Genomic DNA, 21,511 nt, shown 5'->3' with positions numbered 1-21,511 from the left:
GGGATGGGCCATACAAAACTAGTCTTATATGTTCTCTTCACTTCACTGGAGATGATTTTGTTAACACCACCAACCCGATTGGGATCTTCCCAGCAATGAGTGGCGTGCTGGGAACTCTAGGTGGTGCGTTTGCCACAAGTGCGAGTCTATGCCTCAGCCCAATGAATATGTATGTTGCCATGAAGTGCCACAGACGAAAGAACTTTTGAAGAAAGACGCATCTAGCTGTGTTTCCAATTTGACTAATTATGAGGCACACTTACATTCTACAGTTCTGGGTAGCCTACTTTTTTATGAGGAGCAGGAAGAACTGGAGAAAAAGCAATAAACCGAAAGGAGAAAACGAAGACCTATCAAAAGACTAAGGATGTTACATTAGGCTAAAAATACCCTAAACGCTAAAGAATGCTCACTAAAAGAAGTGATTTTATTTCCTTGCAGGCAGTATCAGTAATTAATCGCTTACAGACATGTATTGGAGTGGATACTACAAGGTGATGCTCTCGGAAGCAACAATCGGATTGTGCTGCCGTCATGCGATTGTTTGGCGAATCCGAAACAATTTTCCAAGTCCAGATAGCCGTTATACCGGATTTCAATGGCCAACTGAAGGCACATTATGAGAGAAAGAACTTTTATTTATTTATGAATAGTGATGAATTAAATATGAATGATGATTCGTACGATTTCTTCATTTTTTACTTCAAGTATATTTTAGGTTTTGTACGAGCGTATCCAGTACAGTTTTATTAAACTGCAAAAAACAATAAATCTTTGAAAAAAGCAACCGCTTGTACCAACTCCGACCAAACTGTGATCCACCAATTACATCTAGAAAGCATTTGTTTTATCCGTCGCTAAAGGCGCCCACTTAGGATGACGCCACCACCAAAGTCGTCCCAGAGCAATAAAATATGGAGTTTCGCCAATGGTGGCGCTGCAAAGCAGTCGTTTTGTATAAATTTCGCCCTAACCAGTCGAGCTTCGAGATTAAGATTAAAAACTTCGCTAAGCATAATTCTGCGCTAGGAAATGCTTAGAAAAGTTACTATACTTGGGTCCAAACTGTCAGGGGCACTTTAAAAATGTAGATTTCTCAGGCAAATTGTGGGTAAAAAAGTATATTATACCTAGACTAAACTTTTGAGACCCATAATTGATTCCTATATTCATCTCCGCCCACAATATTTTATAAATTATAAATGTAATAAAATTTAATCTAGCAACATTTAGTTGCAGAGGTCTCTTGTAGCCTACTAAAGTAAAAAGAAACAACTACGATAATTAATTAATCTATGAAACACAACTGCTAATATATTATAATGAGTTGAATCTTTTGCAGAATTAGATGATTCTAAAGAGCTGGAATTTTATTTTGATGAAAATCAGGAAACAAACTTAATTCGGACATTTAGAATCTCACACAAAATTTGAGGTAGGCTATACTCACAACACAAATTGCTAATTAATCTGCTTGAATGGAACATTAAGGATATTATAGCCTAAGTAGGCTACCGTAAGGTCAAAGGTAGGCTCATAAGTTCTAAATGTAAGCTGAAGCTTTCCATTTAGCTGTTCATTCTTTAACTTAGATCTAACTTAAACATAGATTAAGTCTTAAAAATTGCCCACCTAGTTTCAAACTAGGGGGGCAAAGAAAGGGCTATGGGGGAAAGCAAAGGGACTAAGTGGGCAATTGCCCACCCAGTTTATATGTGAAAAGATGCTATGCCTTCGTCAGGATAAATCTAAAAATAAAAGAAAATCACGAACAAAGTAGTGCTCCGATCAAATCATGACTAAGATTTTTCATTAACAACACACTGATTAAATTTGTTTATAATCATTTTACAATCGCAGCAAATCGACTTTTAGTTGAGAATGATCGGCAGTGTACGTCACATTTCTTTTGAACGGGGTGGAAGTTTCCTTGTACTTTGTTTTTTTACGCGGCACAGTCCTCTTCTAGTGTGTGTCTCCGGATGCTAAATCTTTGTCGGCCTGCATAGAATGGTTTTACGTTCATGAAACTTTTTATTGATACAATAATACCAGAACAGAAAAATGATTGCATCCAGCTAAAATCAGGCTGCAGTGACACCGCTGTTTCCCTACCTTTTCCCCTTGTTCCAAAGTTAGCGATGATTTTTTTTCGCATTTAGGCTATTGCATGTAGGTAGGCCTATACCAGAGGTGTACGTGTACGGATTTTTAGAATCCGATACGGCAATTTGTAAATATCTCAGATCCGAAAAAGATTGGAAGTACCGTAATCTTATTTCTGAAATTTTATTATAAAAGTACATATTTCACCACACGACTGGCTTCAACGCAAACTCAAAAAAGACAATGAAATGCTTAAAAAAAATTTGCACAGATCACATAAGTGAGCGACAGATGATATGCACTCACGATTGATGACGCAATAACTCTTTTTAAACTTTTTTACTTACAACTTGATGAAATTTTCCTTCTTGCAGTTCAATAGCTCTCCCAGCATCGAGACTGTTCTCAAGATTCTTTTCTCCCGATATGCTTCGTCTCCTAAGCCAGTGTAAGTTAAAACGATAAAAATTGTTCAGGCAGTAGCACAAAACCTCCTAACCAGTGGTGTGGCGTAGTCCTTTTTGGAGTGTTCATGTTTTCAGCAAACGATAAGCATATAGTCTTCTTCAGTTGCTTTGCTTGAAACAAACAAGCATATATAGCCTTCTTGAACAGGCGTGAACCTGCATGCATTCCACAGGCCTAAGCCAAGCATATACGGTAGTCTACTTGCATTAAAAAAAAAACATAAAACACTGGAAGTGACTCGGCTGAACCGCACCCAGGTTTTTTTTTAACTACAAGCAGACTAAAGTTTGCTGAAAAAAGTGAACAACCGCTCAAAAAAAAAAAACGATCAGGCTACGTCACTGCTGCTTACAATCATACAAAATATGGTGATGTTAGCCAGTTAAATATCTATCACAATCATACCTGATTCTGCAAACGAGTGTTGCCATTCCGACAATAAACAACGTCATCACAATCCAAATCACAATTAAAACTGGGGTGGAAGACGTTTTGTTGTTTGCTGAGGTCTTCAGATCGCTTGAGGTTTGACCTGTTAATGAGAGGTTAGTGGTCGTATGTCGAGCAACAGCATTAGCAGTGAAATGATGACACAGAATTTTTCTCTAAACTCTCCATGTATCCAAACCAACTCTCTATCCAAAACACACACCTGAAAGATTATATTCCTCTCTAATAACGGCTTCAGCATTGGTATAGAATACAACAACGTGAAAGTCCAAACAATGACGATTGCTAAAACACGCAAAATTATTCAAATAACATGTTTAAGAAAACAAGCAATAAAACATGAGTGAAAAGTCAATACGCCGAAATTGTCTTGTGAGTAACTGTAAAATGATTGAAGACCAGAAAAAAACTTGCTGCATAATTCAATGTTTTGAAACTGCTATTTGAATCTCAATGCCGTTTTCAAACTGGGTTTCAAACAAAATTTCTTACTCGTCCAAAGACGACCAAGTGCATCAGACGGAGAATTGTAAACTTTTGAAATCGTCTCGTGTTGTTGTGTCGGCAACGATTCAAGAAAGCTTCGTTGTTGAACTGTTGAGAAAGGTTTACAAAACAAAAATAAAACAAGAGAAAAAAATTTGCTGGCAACACAGTCAACACGATTAAGAAGAGTAGGCTACCCTACACAGCCGATAACTGGATAAGTGGGATTTATTTGTTAACATCGTATTTGTTATGTTTGTCATCCTTCCGCAAAGGGCTTCTGCATCATTGCGGCAATCCTTATTTTCTTGCATCTCCAGTTAAATTTTGTAGATGAAACTACCCGGCATACAACGTGGTAGGTAGCTACCTAGCCGCAAAATGACTTTAGCAGCATGCAATGTAGCCTCCGTTCTGCAAGTAGGCTAGTTTGATAGCCCATCTGAAGTCAGGCTGTTTTGTTTTTTTTGACTTAGGCCTACTTACTTTAGATTTGGAGGCATTCATTTTATAGACATGTTCAGTTGTAAGTTTAAGCTTTCTATGAAGTAGCTGATATAAAACGCAGCGACCAGTGTGTTACCTACAACAGTCAGGGCCTATGAGAGAGGGGTACGGCGTACCCTTGAGGGCCCAGGCCTGTGTTTGTTCGGAATGGCCCGTTTCGGTGAGTCCGATCCCTTAACGGGGGATTTTTTCAATTTTTTTTTAAATTATCGGGTACCGTAGCCTAATTATCATTGCCGTTTTAGGCTTAGGGGTTAGAGGTTAGGAACTCACTGAATCGGACTCACCGAATAGTAGCAGACCCGTGTTTGTTGGGGGGCCCGAAATTGTGGTTTTATAGTTTACGCGCAAAAATGTTTGGTTAAAACCATCCTAAGCGACTAATTTCAAGCATAAAAGTTGTTATTCTTTAGTCCTGGGGGGCCCATAATCTAGAAAAAGGGCCAGAAAGGTAATCGAGTGCTTTGCGAGCAAATTAGGGGCCCAAAGCGGTAATTTAATGCTTTACGTGCAAAAATGTTCTGTTAAAAGCACCCTAAATTAAATCATAAAAGTTAGTTATTCTCCTGTCCTGGGGGGGAGGGGCATAGTGTAGCAAAAGCAGGTTTGAGAAAAACCCAGGCAAAAAACCCGGGTGTTTTTTTTGTGTTTTATAAAAACTATTTGACAAAGGTAGTTTGACGCTTATTTCACTTCAAAATGAATTTCGGAGTTAGAGCAGGAGCCGGAGAATACTTTCGGAGCAGGACCGGAGCCGGAGTCAAAAAAGTGACTTCTCTCGTTCACCTCTGCTAGTGCTGGGCATGTGGTGAATGCAAAAGTTAATGAAGAAAGGTTAAGATTGGTCAGATGATTAACTTGATTATGTTTTAACAATATGTTATGTTTGAGCCTTGGTAAAGAGCTTGGCTTGTACCATACCAGATACATATAACACTCAGTAACGTTAATGGATTTAACATTAAACACACAGAAAAACATGAAAAAACTACTAAATCCAACGTTTTCGACATCACATAGTGTCCTCTTCAGAAATAATTATAAGCTACATCTAAGAGAAATAAAAAAATGAATTTAAAATTTTTACATTAAAGATGTACAATAAGCGACACCTCTCAACAGCAGGCAGCACCATCAACAACTGACACACGAATTCAATGCAGGATAGGGAACGTTCAAATATTACGTAACGCCTTCGAGGGGGAGGGGGGGGGTTTATGCAAAGCGTTACGTTAGCTTCACATCGGGGGGGAGGGGGTTCAAGCAAAACGTTACGTAACGCTTTCGAGCACGGAGTGGTAGTTTTTTGTGCTGAATTCGTAGTGAAAAAGCGTTACATGGGGGAGGGGGGGATTGAAAAAAGCGTTACGTTAGCGTTACATGGGGGAGGGGGGTCAAAAATTCGGAAAAAAGGCGTTACGAAATATTTGAACGTTCCCATACAGAAATTGGCGAGGGTCCGATCACATGATATGCACAACACAAAATAATAGTTTTATTGCAGCCTGATACTATTGTTGCGCACAGATGTCCAATTCTGCAGTAAAATGTTGTGTGGTGTGTAATACGCCTAAGCAAACAGCACACTTCTTGCCCAAGACAAAGGGGGCCCGGAATGACTCTTCGTACCCCTAGTGAAAATTTCTCTCAGAGGCCCTGACAACAGTAGCCTATTGAGCTAAGTAATCACATCCAAAACTGAAATAACTAGTAGCCCCAATCTCTGAACAACACAGAGCAAACTCACACACTTTTGAAATTTGTGGTGTCTTTGCGTTCTAAAACTTTTACCAAAGCAATTCAGACAGGCCTACAATACACTACAGTACTGAGCAGCCTACAAGATGGGGAAAAACGTGTGAACTTACAATACATATTTCTAAATATAGGCTTATTCATTCGTTTTAAAACAACAAAAACACTGCTAGTATAGCATAAAATATAGACTTTGCAGACTTGTTTTACAATCCACGTTGGTACGGTCTCACATCGCACAAGGGGAGATATCCAACTGGAATATATATGGAACACAAGTTATCACATCAAAGAATTTTTGTATTATTAGGGTGCATTTTGGGTAGAAGCATATTTGATAACTGAACGTTTATCTAAGTGCCGACAATCCATAGTTGAAACGGTTTGCAATGCTTTTGAGATTTTCTCAAATACTTAACAAATGTTGTAGCTGAGGGTTTAACTTAATTTTACCTCTGATTCTATCTGTTGAGGATGTTAGTAGAATTGGTGTTGTTGAAGTATTTTCAATTCCACCATTTGACTGTTGCAATATTTTTGATAAGGATAATGTCTTGTCTGTCCCACCATTTTTCTTTACGACTATTTTCAGCGGAGCTACTATAGATGCTGTGTCAACTTCAGTTGAACTAGTTGAACGAATCAATGCATCCTCTAACGGATCTTCCTTTTCAATGAAGCCTGTTAATTGTTCAAAGTGTGGCACAGCTGCTGATGTGCCTATTTCAATTTTATGTTTAAGTTCTGGCGAGTCAGTTGATAATATTGGAGTTCTTTTTGCTTGGCTTTTGCCTGAAACTTGCGCTTGCAAAGCTTTCAAACGCATTTCTTCAATTACAGAGGTTGGTTCTACTTTGTCACCTGATGATTCTTGCGCTTGCAAAGCTTTCAAACGCATTTCTTTAATTACAGAGGCTGGTTCCACTTTGTCTCCTGATGATTCTTGCGCTTGTAAAACTTTCAAACGCATTTCTTTAATTACAGAGGTTGGTTCCACTTTGTCTCCTGATGATTCTTGCGCTTCAGTGATGGTTGGTTCACCCAAAAAGCTAGCATCCATTGATTTTACTTCGATCGGTAACGACATCGTTGGTTGGGTAGTTTCCAGCGTTGCCGGTAGAGTTCCTGGGCAAGCTTTGGCACAGTAGTGCCATTCTCCGAAACTATAGCCATAATATGTCGTTGCACACCATGTGCGAAAAATGTAAGATAAACATTTTGAATGGTTTCTCCCATCGTAAAGGAATGGGAAGTGGCATTTCTCCCCTGTTATCGTGCATCGGGATTCTAAAACAACAACAACGCAAATTTAAAAAAAAAATCTTTTTTAAAGTTTGATTTACTCTTCTACTTGGAGCCTAGATTCTGGCATTCATGATCATCATTTAAAAATGTGAATCATAAGCTGATCTTATAGTTATGTTTCACACTTTGCAACCATAAATCCTAGGATCTAGGCTGCAACGGCTGGTCGCTGTGAATACATTGCAAAGATATAAAAGCCCGGAATATGTACAGGGGTTTGAAAATTGAAATACAATTTTTGCATTGGGGTGTTTATTTTTTCACGGCTGTATGGCGCGGTTGGTATAACTTTAGCCTAGCTTATAAATGTTAATATAAATGTTGTGAGCTTAGTTGTCACTTGCTCAGTTCACATACTGCTGACGTATGAGACTCGTTTAAATAGCATATATCACGGTAAAATTGTAGCATACAAGAAATTGCATTAAGCACAGTTGTGGCCAGAGGCGCCGGAACGATTTTTGACTGGGGGGGTAAGATTACGAAAAAAGGGCACTTTTGTTTACTAAAAGGCCAATTTTTTTTCAAGTTGTAAGATAAGATATAGCGACAATGCTAATTTATCAGCTTACTATGTATTGAGTAATGATAGCCTACAAGTGTCCAGTATACAAAGAAGGGCATCATGTTATGTTATAATGATGTCACCTACTGTTGAGCCTTAAAGCAGCCTGCGGCCATGGCCGCTAAGTAGCGCTTGAATGACCGCCGGTGTTACCTCCTCAATCGGCCAAGTTTGGCCGCCGTCTCTTCTAGCCAATTCTTTAATTTCGCAATAGAATGATCGTGGATTAACTGTCGAGAATATGTAGTATCAAAGAGTGACGCAAAATTAGGTCAGCGCGTCATAATCGCCGCTGTTGCATTGTGCAGGAATATTTGTTATTGATGGAATATATCCATCTGCGATCACCAGCGCTGTAAGTCTTGTTTATAATTCTCGACGTTTATTTTAACAAAGTCTTAATCCGAAGTGCTAATTTGCATCGGCTGGCAATATTGTCGTTTTTATGTCGATTCGATGTTGTCGGACATTAAAAAGAAGAACTAGGTTAGTTAGAAAGGAGAACTAGGTTAGTTGAGATCCGCATGGAAAACATTTTTTGATCATATTTTGCAAAAATTTTGCTTCTTTTAGTAATGTCCTTCACATCATTGAAATACTTATTTTATTACCTTGCCGTCATCGTCAACACATGTCGAACGTTATTTTTCGTTGCTAAAGAGAATTCTAGGGGAGTGGCGAACTTCTTTAAAGTTAGCCACATTGGAGACACTCATGCGAATGTCGTTAGATAGTCCCGCTGTATTGGATTACAATCCCGATAAAGCACTTATTGCGTGGTGCAACAATTCTATTGTAGGACGTCGCCCAGGCCCAGACTTCAGCAACGCTAAGTGATCATTTTTGCATTGTTTCAAGTTTAATTCTATTTAGGCTACTTGTGCTATCGTTATTTTTATTTTGTATTTTGGCCTGCAAGCACGCAGATTTGGCCGCCGAGAAAGAGCTCCCGGTAGGCCACGGTGGCTGCCGAAAAAAAACGAGTTTTAAGGCCTGTACTGTGTTGCAAAATTTTGTGCCGTACCTATATATTATTTTGAGGCAAAAATGAATGATTATAATTAGGCTAAAAGCGAATAGCAGAAATTGTTATATTGCAAAATGTGCAGTAGCTTACATAAATTTAAAAGGGCACCTTTGCCCCCCCTGCCCCTCCATCTGCAAAAAAATTGAGGGCAGGGGGGGCGGCCGCCCCCCCCCTGCCCCCCCGCTTCCGGCGCCCCTGGTTGTGGCCAGCTTGAAAGACAATATTATGTTGGAACTTTCAATTTTATTTATTTTCACTTAAGGAGCCAAGTTACCAGTCTTATTGAAATAAAATTATAAATTTTGGCCTGGTTTTTTTAGGATTGGACATTGTTATATCGTACACAGTTTCAGAGCTTGGTATCAGACATTGATACTCTCAGACCAGGGCAAGTCTAAGAATGAACGTGAGAGACCACAAAAAAGTGAAGTCAACTCTTTGTAGGCTATGCTGCCAAAAAAACTACTTTATCTAAAATATATAAAGCAAAAACCTACTTTGCTAACGTGGAAAAACAATAACGAAATTACTTTTACAGAAGCGCACGTAGAAGCTCGAAAAGAAACGTGCCACGAGCGTCAGAATTCAGAACGTGCTCACAAACGATCAACGTAACAATCAATATTCTATTAGCAGTGATAAACTTAGAGAGCTAACATACTTTAGTTTGTCTGCAAAAATTCCTTGCTTTGGTTTCGAAATTTAAGCAATGAACGAATAAAAATTACAAAACTTGAAAAGCGTCGAAAATTCCGACTTTCATGTGATTGTGAAGCCTCACTTTTAAAGTTTTAATAATTTACTACTGTATTAATAATATTATACTTTTCTCTCTTCATTACTGTAGGCCTATATAATAATGCACACTTAGGTTTCATTTCAAATCAAAAAAAGGACAAATGGAGAACTCCGCAGGCTACTCTTGCACTGTCAGCTCAATCAACTGAGTTAATTGCTTCTACATGTTCATGCATGGCATTTGAAAATGTACTTTGCATATCCGAATCGATTCATTGAATGCAAAATTATTTCTCTTAATTTTCGTTCAAATAACAGAAAAGTTGATTTTAAACAGCGCATTCCAACCTAACCAGTTAATTTACTATTTTTTGCTTAGATAGCTTAGACTACTTACCATTTTCTGAGAAGTGAGCTGCATGCAAACAAATACAAAACAATAAAAACTTTCCCAACGTGAACATCTTTTCGTTTTAATATAAACACAAAGTATCGTACGATACGGTGCAAAAAGGTTGATTGAATAACACGTGCTGCTATTAATTCAAATATGCATTGCACTCCACATTGTTACCAACAAAGTTGCCAAATTCAAACTTTTAAAATCCCACATTTATTTCAAAAACTGCCAAATTAAAGAAACGAATGTCAAATACTATTTCAAGAGTCGATTGAAAACATGTTTACCAGATAACTTTAAATTTTTTAATCTAATTGCAATCAAAATGGGCCAAAAAGTAATCCACTCATTGTATGTTGAAAAAAGTTACAAAATTCAAATATCCAAAATGAAGTTCTCAAGAAAGTTCTCAGATGAAAGCAACACTTTATTTTGAAATGAAATAAAAAAACCATAGTCGAGAAGTATTGCACAGAAACGAAACAAAACTAGCACAATTCTAATTAGAAAAAAAACATAAAGCTGGCAACTCTGACAAAGTGGAAGCCTGTAAAATGAATAACAGTGATGCTACAATGGCAGACTATGATAACATAGGTCAACAATTTAAAACCAACTTTCTGGTGCATGAACAAAAAGATAGTTTTTTTGAATTTGGGTCGCTGAAACTTCATTCTGTGATCCCCCTCCCAGGAAAACCCACAAACACCCTCTTATGTCTGTTGCACCAAAATTGTGTCGACCAGTGTAATTATCTGAAAAATTTCTTTCATCTGCAAATTTTGTGATTTCTGCATTGTTTAGGGTTAGGCAATGCCACAAGTGAGCCTACAGACTATAGTGTAGGTAGGCCAAATTTAACAGACACTGGAAAGCTTTATTCAAATGAAAAGATGAGAAGAAGACCTGGCATTTACAAAGTAGAAGAGGTCGTACTGTGGGGGAGACTTTGTTGGTACGCCACGTGCAACAAATGGAAGAGGACTCCTGGCCTAAGAAGATTTAGTCGCCGGAAGTTCCTTTTGTTGGTTTTATTCCTGTAAACTGTTGGTAACTTTATCATTGCTGTAGTTTTCCGACAAAGAAAAATAAATTGAATTGAATTGGAAGTAGAAGGGCGTAGCGTAATCCAAAAAGACAACAAAAAAGGGGTGGTGCGATAACGTGCGAAACATCTTCCGAAAGGAGAACCTTGTGGCGGTCAACGTTCAGAATAAGAACAACCTACGTGGAAAGCCGCCATCACATCGGATTGAAATTTGCTGAAGTTCAACCTCGCAATGCGGGAAACAAAGGACATAAAACTGTGCATTAACCAAGTAGGCTACCTTGTGAAATCAAAATGAAATTAAGGAATGATATCACTTTTCAGCACCACATTCGTTTTCACTGCCATTTCAACGTCGTTATGAAAAACAAATTCTAGGTGAAATTTTATTCTTAGGCTATGCTCAAGTGTTTCCATTAAAAGTCTCAGAACAAGTAGCGTTAGGTGGGGCATAGAGACGATTTTAACAAAACGCAATGACGTGTCGGGTCTAGATCGATCCGATCTTGCAAATGCACCATGAATAAAGTTACTTGTTTAGGTTTTATGAGGATCGCCTTCCCCTCTGGATCTGCCACCGAGGACCTGTAGGCTTAGTAGGCCAGCTCACTTTTTCTGGAAAGAATGCTTCGTAAAAGTCGTAAAAGGTCTTCGTAAAAGTTTTACTTTTAAACAGAGATGTACGTATACGCCGCAAATTCTACGCCGCAAGTATGCGGCGTAGACTTTTTTTTTACCGGTACGCTAACGCTTGCGGCCACATTTTTTTTTAATAGTTTGCGCTTGAGGCTACACTGTAAAGTTTTCTCGTTTTTATAGCGTCAACGCATACTTTTTAATGTATTTTTTTTTCGCTACAACTCGCCAATACCTTCCAGCGCTGCAGTTGAAAGAATGTTTTCGATGGGCAAAGACATAGGCCTATTGGAACCAAAACACAGCAAAATGTCAGATGAACACTTTCAGATGCTTGTGTTTCTTCATGAAAATTCAAAATAAAACTTGTTTGTTTCGAGTGGTTTATACCGTGTGAATGTTTGGCACCTAACAAACAAAATGAGTTTACGCTAGTGTATGCGCTGACGCCGCCAATTTTTTTACAAGTTACGTTGACGCATACTGCGTAATTGGGTATGGTTTTTCGAACGTTTGCGTTTACGCTGACGGCGTCAATATTTTTTGTATACGCGTACACAGTGGCGTACGCAGGATTTTCTCAAGGGGGGGGCCATTGAGAGTAGCGTAGCCAGGAATTTTGAAAGGGAGGGTTTCGACGACCGGCGGGCGAAGCCCGACGGCGTTTTCGCTTAAGACGACAGCCAGCGGCGGGAAGTTTGGGGGGCCTTCCCCAGAAAATTTTGAAAAATTATTTTGAATTTGGTGCATTCTGAGAGCATTTTCAACAAAAATGTGGGTATGAATATTCCTGTAAAATGGTGCTGTCAGGTGGCATAGCAAAAGGATAAGATCATGTTTTCTTCGGCATTTTTCGGAAATAAAGCTAAGTCTCTATGTTTTCTTGTTGTTAATTCCTGGCTGAGATGTTTGAATGTTTGGTATTGGCAAAACTCGCATTTTTAATGCAGTTTTGTTTAAAATTAGACAAGTTTTTTTTAGACTGAAACCATCATTCCCAAGCATAAAGAAACTGAAAGCATCATTCTCAATATCGTGACGTCACACGCGTGCCAAAGTGGGGTTGTAACCCCCAAGGCCCAACCCCCCTCCCCCCTTTGGCTATGCCACTGGCCATTGATATTTCAGACGTCTTCATGATATCCCAGTATGGTTTTAGTTTAGACTTTATCCGATTCTCTCTCAATAATCACTATAATAGGCTTACAGAACACTATGCTACATTGGCATACCTGGGGTGGGGTAGGTGGATTGGGCCATGTATTTCGTATTGGCTTAGTCTATAAAACAACATTGTTACAGTAATTGCTTTGACAGAGCAATGCAAAACATATTAAATGCCTTAATCTACGTCGTTAACTACTAAACCATTTTAAGAGGGGGGGGGGCATGGCCCAATGCCCCCCTGCGTACGCCACTGCGCGTACATCACTGCTTTTAAACGATATGAGTATCAATGGACCTGGCACATTTTTTACCATGTGCTTGACTCATCGTTTTATGCATTACTGCCGATGCGCTCTTAGATGAACTAAATACTTTGCCTCGAAAATTGGATAACAGAGGCTACTGTTCACTCTCTGCCACGGGCACGTCTCCTCAGTAAGTGGCTATACTAAGCTAAAAAATTAAGATCCGTTTTCCTACTATTGCCTATTATGGTCTGAGATCGTCACTTTTCTTTCTCCAAAACATAAACGTCTTGATTTTAAATAGTCCCTGGACCTCTGGACCTTCTTGGAGACAGGTCTGGAGATACTCACCATAAACAATCAAAATTAATCAACAGTTGAAACCGTTCTGAATGCCAAAACTGTATTTAATTAAAAGTCTTCATTCACATTCTATAAATGAAACGTAAACTTTTATGCAATTAGAAGACAATTTATTGTTGATAATTTGGTTAGGCCTACTCCATTTTTATGTGTTGACACTGCCAATGCAAGAAATCATGGGGCACACAGTGAATATCTACTTTGCTAAATTTGAATTGATAAATCCGTCTACGTGTTGAAACCCAAATTGCATTGTATGCTTAGCCACCTATTTCCAATACAACACTAAGGCTAATGGAATCACCCCTTATGAGATTTACAGCCACTTGAGCCAAAACGGATTTGTGAAAAGAATTTTATAGCATATTTATTATATCCTATGCACTTTATTTAACAATACAGTAGAAAACGCTTAAGTCGACGGCGGTTAATTCAACATTTCAACTAAGTCAACGCTTTTTCCCTGGTCCCGACAAAACGCCATTGGTTTGTGCATAGCCAACCAGCTAATTCGACACCAGAAATCGCGACGTTCACTCTAATTTGACACCTTTTCACGGTTCCCCAAAAGTACTTTCGTGCAAGTCGACGATTTTGATGTCAAACTACAGCTTAAATATCATGCTGATGAATTGTGGAATTTTGGCTTCAAACTGAAAGTCATGCTGTGAAAAGATGTTGCGGCTTCTAACCACCACGCTTGGAAGCCACAAATCGTTTGACCATTGACCGAGTTCGTTTCTCACACTTATCACATGTCTGATGTCGTTCTTATTCTAACAGCTGTTGTCTTCAGTAACAAGAGGTAGGTAATCCGCTCAATAATCAAAGCTCACGCACTCATTTTCCGCTTTTCAGACGCGATGTTCTGCGATACCTGCTTTTTTTATTGTAGCAACTTATTCTCATCTCAAACTCGTTCTATCTTGCGCAGATGGATAGCGTCCACTAATAAGCAAAACTACACAAGGTTTGCCTTATTTGGGTGAAAAATTCACGTGATGTTTAACTCGCCGTTCCGCCTAACTCAACGGCTTTTTCGATTCCCTTTCTGGTATCGAGTTAGGCGGTTTCTGCTGTAGGCTACGTGAGAAACAACACATTGTAAAGTGGCTGATAATTGCATTTGTGTAATAAGCAAACTGAACAGAAACTAAACCAAATTAAATAAAGCAATTTGTTAAATATAAAAATAAATAGGTTAGGCTTACAAGTATTATTGTTCATAGGTAATTTTTCGATTGCGCTAACAATTTACCTAGCAATTTCGCAAGTTTGTTCAAATGGGTAGCCACTTTAACAAGTAGAAATTCTGCCACTACGAATAACTACAATGCAACCGCCAACCAATCAGAACATGTTATAAGAGGCTACCGTCTAATTGTGACCCTTTTAGCACTCAGCTAGAGATGTAATGCTTGTTACTTTATTTGGTAATTACAGAAGATAAAAGCGCAGTAGCAGGGGTCGGAATTGAACCTGCGTCAATTAAATGACTACTTTCTAGGCCTAACCTTCACCCCAAGCCAACCAGCTGACAGAAAATTCATCACTTAATTTGCTTTGTATCATCTTCTTTTCGCCCTTTTTTCACGTCACAGAAAACGTAGCTTATGATTGGTTGGCGGCAGGTTTTCCCAACCGGGGGTACGAGATTAAACATCAAGGGGTACGAAGATTCTTGGGCCACAGAGTAGCTTTTCAAACAAATTTCACAGTACAGTTTTATTTTGGAATTGTAAAAGATATTATGCCATTAACGTCTTTGCTTTGAAAAAATAAAACAATTATCTACAAATAATTGTTGTTATTTAATAAGCTAAGAAGCCTCATTGTCTCATAATGTGTTTTTTTACTTGCTGTTGCTGAAAATGAAAACCTTGCTTGTTCTTGAAAACCAATCTTGTCTTGTTCAAATTGCAAATAACTCTTTGCTGTAAAATGTCAAAAATGAAATTATTTCCCATTTAAAGATGCTGGTTGATTCTTTCGATGGTTACTTTTTTGGTGGTGAATTGAATTATTTCCAGCATTGGATTATAAATCCATTTCTTTTTGATTTACCATAACAAAAATGTTGGATAAGAATAATTTGAAGGAGAACATCATCGAAATAAAAAGCTGCCAAAAATTGAAACTGCTATTTGACAAATCAAAGTTAGAAGATTTTTGGTGTGTTGCTATGAAGCTTTCACAAGTTTTGCTATGGAAGCCATGACAGTGTTAATTCTCTTCCCAACAACTTATTATTGTGAAAGTGGCTTTTCGACCATAATGTTATATCAAGAATAAGTACAGAAATCGTCTGCAACTGGAAGATGATTTACGTGTTGCCTTGAGTAAAATCGAACCATCGTTGGAGAGAATTTTATCAATGAAGCAGCAACAAATATCTCATTGAGAAGTGACAAACAAAATAACTGACATTTAATTTCGTCTGGTAATTTTTGCATTTTTGTGTGAAATATCGGTTTAACGTTTAATTGAGCTATGAAATCAATTTAATTTAGCAATATAGGCCTATGCCTGAAAAATTTAATTAGATTTTATTTGGGGGTACGAAGAATGCTCTGACCTGACAAAGGGGTACGAACAGCAAAAAAGGTTGGCAACCCCTGGTTGGCGGTGTCATTCTAGTCATTTGCAGTGGCATAATTTTTCCTTGTTAAAGTGGCTACCGTTCAAATGTGTGACCTACTGCCCTCTACTAACGCAAAATACAATCAAATTTTCAGAGCATTACGGCTGGTTTTATCCAACAGACTGATGGTAGACGCAATGAATCTATGAGGTTAAAGGCGGTCTTTTGGCAATTCAAATGTGTCTCTCCGACCACCGCTACTGTGTTCAATATTTGCAGATAAGTAGGCTAGCGTACCTTACGCTTACAGCATTGTAAATCCAGCTATATGCTTACATGTCCAGTGAAGGTGAAATGTTAGTATAAGAAATTAAGTCGATAAATGTTCTACTTATATTATTGCGTACAAACTGCACTATATTAAACTTTAGCGTCCTGTTAGATATTGGAAAGGACGTTTTGAAAAGGGCGATGAAATGTCGGGTTAACCTTTTTGGTCAATATCTGGTAGGCTTAATTGTATGCAAGTACCAGCAGGCAATCGTTATAAATAATATACATTTTGCAATTTACCACATGTTGTCTTATGCAAAGTTTTCTTGCAAATTTAACCTGTTCATGGGTATTAGGCTAGTTCAATTAGAAAGTTCGGACTTTCCATTAACAACGCAAGACACAACAGGAACTCTCGACTCTTCTGCGACCAAGCTTTTCTCAGGCGATGAAACGGAGTTATCCTGTAACATATAAAGTTAAAAATAAATTGTTCGCAAATCTGTGCGTTAAATCTTTTAACTTTGTCTTAGACTTAGTATCCACAATAATTGACATCGGGTACTTTTGCATCCGGCCTCTGGGTGATTTTAGGCCTGAAATCTTTTCATCGCTCCCGGAAATGAACATTTTTTTAAGTCACATTGCTTTCTTTACATATGTCTTATTTTGGAGACCCAGAATTTTCTTTGGCACCGGGCCAAAGAAAATACTCATGCTTATCATTGTCTCATAATCAAAGCAATAAATCAAAGCAGCGGTAACAAAAAAAAATACACTTTTCGATCAAAAAGTTGATAAAACTAATGATAAAATTAATCAACCTGCTAACCGTAAAAACTAACAGACTTTGAGACCACGTATAGTCTACTTAAATCCAAAAGAAGCTCTTTATCAGCTGTTTTCAACCAGGGGTCAGCGACTCGTTTTCAAGGGTTCGTGAAAGTTTCTGAATTTGCAGCATGATTGATAAACTACGACATTTAAAAATTGGTTGTGCTGCCATTATATTGGTGTATTACTAGCCTACAGTAAGTCTAAAACTGTGCGTTGCGACGAGCTGGTGTGTTGTTTGAAATCTGAAAAAACGTCGTACCAAGGTTCGGTTACCAAACTAAACAACTTTATGTAAATGAGTTAAGTTTTTCTATAAGGCTATGTGTGTTCAACTTAGTTCTTTTGAGACAACAGATTAAATGCTTAATTTAGAAATGCAGACGTTAGTCAGCAACCCTATTTGCACTCAGTTTTGGCATGACTGTGATTACAACGAAATATTAATCACAATGAAAGAAAGAAAATAGCTGTAAACCTAAAGATCACAAATACTCTATGAATTTTCAAAAAAATTACATAAAAACGTTAGGCTAAATCAGAATATAGATTATTAATTTTTGATCTTGTCTGCCAACATATAGGACATAACACAGCTCCGTCAATGTCATCAATCGTCGCAAGGTCATACTGTAAGTGCGTCGCGAGTTTCTTTTAAGTGAGTCGCTTCGAACTAACGAAACATTTGGTTTCCGTCAGGAGACGCGAGATACTAAAATTTCAGGTAAATTCTTTAGGGGAGCGCGACCGCTTTGAGGGCACCGAAAAGAATCCGTCAAGAAAAAAGATTGAGAACCACTGCTTTATATTATGAAGAGCTCTACGCTGTTTCGGTTTCAGCCATGAATAGATTGATGTCAGATTTACTAAAGTCATACAGTAGGCTACAGAAGCTGTACATGGTAAACCTTGCATGTCGAGTGTATGTTATTGAACTTTCACCGTAGAAGACAAGTGGTAACAAAAATGACTTATTCAAATTGAAACACTCTCTATAATATGGGCATTGCATAGTCTACTGTCAGGGCCTGATTAAGGCTCACGGGGGCCCGAGGCACAGCTAGTTTTAGCGGCCCCTATTGGCAATCGCTTTCGATGCAGAGTAGCAGTGTTCAACTTTTGCCTAGCATTGCCAGTAACTTCGCCAAAGCGTGACGATTCGGAATCGTTATTCCATTTAGCAATCGTTACAAAATTTGAAATCGTTTCTTAAAAATAACAACTGGTTTGGTTTGGTTTTGAATCTTTATCCTCGGACTGACAAAGCCTTAGACTCACTGTAGAGGCTTTTGACGCAGGGCCGGTTACCGAGATTGGCAGAGTGAAATTTTCTGATTGTTGAAGTGTTGTTGGCGAGGAATTATTCCATTCACTAGGTGCCGCTGAATGGAGAGCAGTCCTGAAATGCGTTGCTCAAGCGCACACCCCGAGAGTCGAACCAGGCACAACAACTTTGCTCACTGCAACAACAACTGTGCTCACACTGACACAACAACTTTCACTACCTACGCCTACGGTACTAAAGTAAAAAAAATTGGGGGCCCCCAAAACCAGGGGTCCTGAGGCCTGTGCCTCGTGTGCCTCATGGTTAATCGGGCCCTGTCTACTGTATAAGAGCCATTTATCAAATGAGAAGAAACTTTAATTGGCGTGTTGCATGATTCATTACCTCTACAAGCAAGTTAATAAATGCACTTCTAAATAAACGTACTTTTACAGGCTCGATTCCATGTAACATGTCAATGTATTGACAGTCCTTGTTTTTCACGCAAATAGAATAACTCACAGCGTGGTCATCGAGTGTAGTTTCCCGGAGAGGAATTGCTGCGTCCGTAGCTTTGTCTTCTTTTTCTATATCTTCATTTTTCTGTCTTCGTCGCCTAAGAAAAAGTTGAAAAATATTTTCATCTGTAGAAGTAACTTACTGTGCTCACTTTTCGGAAGAAAGATGTTGGCAGTTATGCCTGTTCTGTTTTAGTTATAAAGCTTTCTTAATTTCTTTGAAAAATTACCTTTTTTTGAAAACGTATGCTGCCAAACCAAAAATGATCAACAATGCCATCGCTATAGCTATTCCAACTCCAATAGATGACGATGTTTTTCTCGAAGAAGCATCGGTGCGAATTAATGTAGGGTCTGTTAGCGAAAATAAATTGATTTAAAGTTCATTGTTTAATTGAATCTTTATTTTCGGACTGAGAAATCTTCTTTGGCAGCTTAATCCTCGCTGTTTTGCATAGGCCTACTTGTGGAAGCTGACGACGCACTGACGACGACGCAGGCCCAGTCACCGAGATTGACAGAGTAAAGTTTTCAATTATTGAAGTGATGTTGCCGGGAATTATTTCATCTATTGGATTTTCTGAATGGAAAGCAGTCCTTAGAATGCATTGCTCAAGCGCACACTCTGCTAGTCTAACCAGCGCCGGTTGATCTTGAAGCTTCTTTGATCACGAAGTCACGCTTTAACCAGCTGAGCTATCGGGGTGGACAAGTTAAATTTAGACAAATACAGTATAAGCAATTAAGCATGGTGGATGCAAGAGAGTGATACAGCCATCACATTCCTGTTGGTGTCTTTTAACAATATTTACTACGTCTAAGTCAATTAACGGTGCCAAAAGTGCCGCGCCCCTGTTGACTTTTGGAATATAAAATTTTAAAGCTTAACCTGAATTTCAAGGAAAAAGTGAATGAAAGTTGTAAACTTATTGTGGCTGTCAAGACTAGCAAAATTCAGCGTGATTACAAAAGTTTGGGTACCTCATATGGGTACCCCTGGTCTAAGTTATTCAATGTGTTCAACTACTCAACGTGGTCTTCCTTAAAACCTCTTGCAAACCGACTGGTTGCATCCTGGAATCAGGCCCGGATTTAGGGGGGGGCAGAGGGGGCAGGTGCCCCGGGCCCCCCGACTTTTGAAGGGCCCCCCTACGTGGAAAAAATGTGTTTTTGTGTTGTTATTTTTCCTTTCAGTCTTTAAAGTTTCTGCAAAATGCTGTACAGTGCTGGATTAATGGTAGTGTAGACGTAGAGGTGGTTTTTCGCGCCGTAGGCGCGAAAAATTTTTTTGCACGGGGGCCCCCCGATCTAAAAGTGCCCCGGGCCCCCCATCAGCTAAATCCGGCCCTGCCTGGAATGGCTTCCGACGTGCTGTAAGCAAATTTTGCCATCGCATTAGCCAGCTGGCCGTCGGTTTACTTTCACGAGTTCTTTGTTGTTATTCCATTATGCGTTCTTACACGACGTTATTTGATCGAATAAGTTTTGTGGAATGAGGTCTTGCCATGACCTTAGCAAACCCAGTGGCACACAATCTGAAAACGGTCAAGAACTATTGTTCTAGGGTCAGCGTTATCTCAGAAAGTGATTGAGGAACCATTTCAAAATCTAGTCATTATAAACATCTTCATAAACTAGAAACCATTGAGAGCTTACCTAAAATAAATCTTTCCGAAATGTCTTGAATTGTTACATTGGAAGGCCACCGACTGGAGTTAGTCGACATTTCACTCTGCAGTGTTGTAGGCTTGCTCGCTAAATAAATTACGCTTGTTACATTTCCTTCGAAAGATGTTATAGTTCTTTGAGTTATCGTTTGCTCTGTAGTTATGTCTGCTTTTGTCGTTGTTGTCCAAATCATCGGTCCTTTTTCTGGGCAGTGTTTGGCACAAGTCCTGGCAACTTTACCATCTGCTGTGATGCCACACCACGGTGCTTTGTCCGTGAGAAATGAATATGGTTTGATGCATCTGGAATAGTTTTTTCCATTATGAAAAAATGGAAATTGGCATTTGTATCCATCTTTCGTGCATGTGACCACTAAAATGCAATGAAAATAACCATTAAATCGCAACCTAGGCTACGCATGAAAGGAGTTTAGTACAGTACAAGAACATTTTGCACGCAAAGTATCACTAACCGAGGTACATTTTTTTGATAACATTCGTTGATAGGAGTCTAAGACATAAACCAGGCCACGTTTGAAATCCTTTTAAGGGCCATGAAATATTTGAGGAAGCGGCAGTCAATATACAGAAAAACGTAGCGTTTTATTCTTCTGTAACTGAAGCGTCACACTGTATAAGGCACCTAACTTTTGTTTAGAGTTGCCTGGTTTTCAGAGTGCTCAGTTATTTGCTTACAAACGAACCCAAGCTTGTTGTCGCAAGTCAAACATTAGAGTTTCTTTTATTCAGTGATTTACGCGCATACAAAAAATATTGACGCCGTCAGCACAAACGCAAACGTTCGAAAAACCATATACGCCGTATACGTCAACGTAACTTGTAAAAAAGTTGGCGGCATTAGCGTCAGCGCATACACTAGCGCAAACTCATTTTGTTTGCTAGGTGCCAAACATTCACACGGTATAAACCACTCGAAACAAACAAGTTTTATTTTGAATTTCCACGAAGAAACACAAGCATCTGAAAGTGTTCATTTGACATTTTGCTGCGTTTTGGTTTCAATATGTCTTTGCCCATTGAAAACATTCTTTCAACTGCAGCGTTGGAAGGTATTGGCCTGTTATAGCGAAAAAAAGACATTAAAAAG

At 38.7% G+C, this 21,511-nt stretch overlaps 2 protein-coding genes across 3 annotated transcripts; both read right to left on the bottom strand.

Moving 5' to 3' along the window:
- Window positions 1-1,373: 1,373 nt before the first annotated feature.
- LOC145784667 (uncharacterized) lies at window positions 1,374-10,010 on the bottom strand. 2 transcript variants are annotated; one of them, XM_082596534.1, is made up of 6 exons: window positions 9,805-10,010; window positions 6,226-7,059; window positions 3,517-3,618; window positions 2,980-3,106; window positions 2,454-2,544; window positions 1,374-2,001 (listed from the first exon to the last, which is right to left on the bottom strand). In XM_082596534.1, the coding sequence occupies exons 1-6, from the start codon at window positions 9,869-9,871 to the stop codon at window positions 1,966-1,968; spliced, it is 1,257 nt and encodes a 418-aa protein (XP_082452660.1). In that variant the 5' UTR covers window positions 9,872-10,010; the 3' UTR covers window positions 1,374-1,965. The 2 variants fall into 2 exon arrangements, with proteins under 2 accessions (XP_082452660.1, XP_082452661.1); XM_082596535.1 differs by having other exon boundaries at window positions 6,634-7,059.
- Window positions 10,011-14,383: 4,373 nt separating this feature from the next.
- On the bottom strand, window positions 14,384-20,462 carry LOC145783969 (uncharacterized). The gene is made up of 4 exons (XM_082595730.1): window positions 20,393-20,462; window positions 18,967-19,090; window positions 18,666-18,834; window positions 14,384-16,584 (listed from the first exon to the last, which is right to left on the bottom strand). Exons 1-4 carry the CDS (start codon window positions 20,460-20,462, stop codon window positions 16,483-16,485), a joined length of 465 nt encoding a protein of 154 aa, XP_082451856.1. The 3' UTR covers window positions 14,384-16,482.
- Window positions 20,463-21,511: the final 1,049 nt, after the last annotated feature.

The sequence above is a fragment of the Aplidium turbinatum genome, chromosome 15, assembly GCF_918807975.1.
Source record: "Aplidium turbinatum chromosome 15, kaAplTurb1.1, whole genome shotgun sequence".
In the NCBI taxonomy this organism is placed as follows: Eukaryota; Metazoa; Chordata; class Ascidiacea; order Aplousobranchia; family Polyclinidae; genus Aplidium; species Aplidium turbinatum.
Note: the sequence above shows the minus strand (reverse complement) of the source record. Positions and strands in the feature narration are given on the sequence as shown.

Excerpts from the sequence above, each read along its gene's own strand:
- LOC145784667 (XM_082596534.1), bottom strand. The coding sequence starts at position 9,871 with ATGTTCACGTTGGGAAAGTTTTTATTGTTTTGTATTTGTTTGCATGCA. Across the intron at positions 7,060-9,804 it reads AGCTCACTTCTCAGAAAATG|AATCCCGATGCACGATAACA; the intron begins GTAAGTAGTCTA and ends TTGTTGTTTTAG. Across the intron at positions 3,107-3,516 it reads ACTTGGTCGTCTTTGGACGA|GTCAAACCTCAAGCGATCTG; the intron begins GTAAGAAATTTT and ends TCTCATTAACAG.
- LOC145783969 (XM_082595730.1), bottom strand. The coding sequence starts at position 20,462 with ATGTCGACTAACTCCAGTCGGTGGCCTTCCAATGTAACAATTCAAGAC. Across the intron at positions 19,091-20,392 it reads TTCGGAAAGATTTATTTTAG|ACCCTACATTAATTCGCACC; the intron begins GTAAGCTCTCAA and ends TTTCGCTAACAG. Across the intron at positions 18,835-18,966 it reads GCATACGTTTTCAAAAAAAG|GCGACGAAGACAGAAAAATG; the intron begins GTAATTTTTCAA and ends ACTTTTTCTTAG.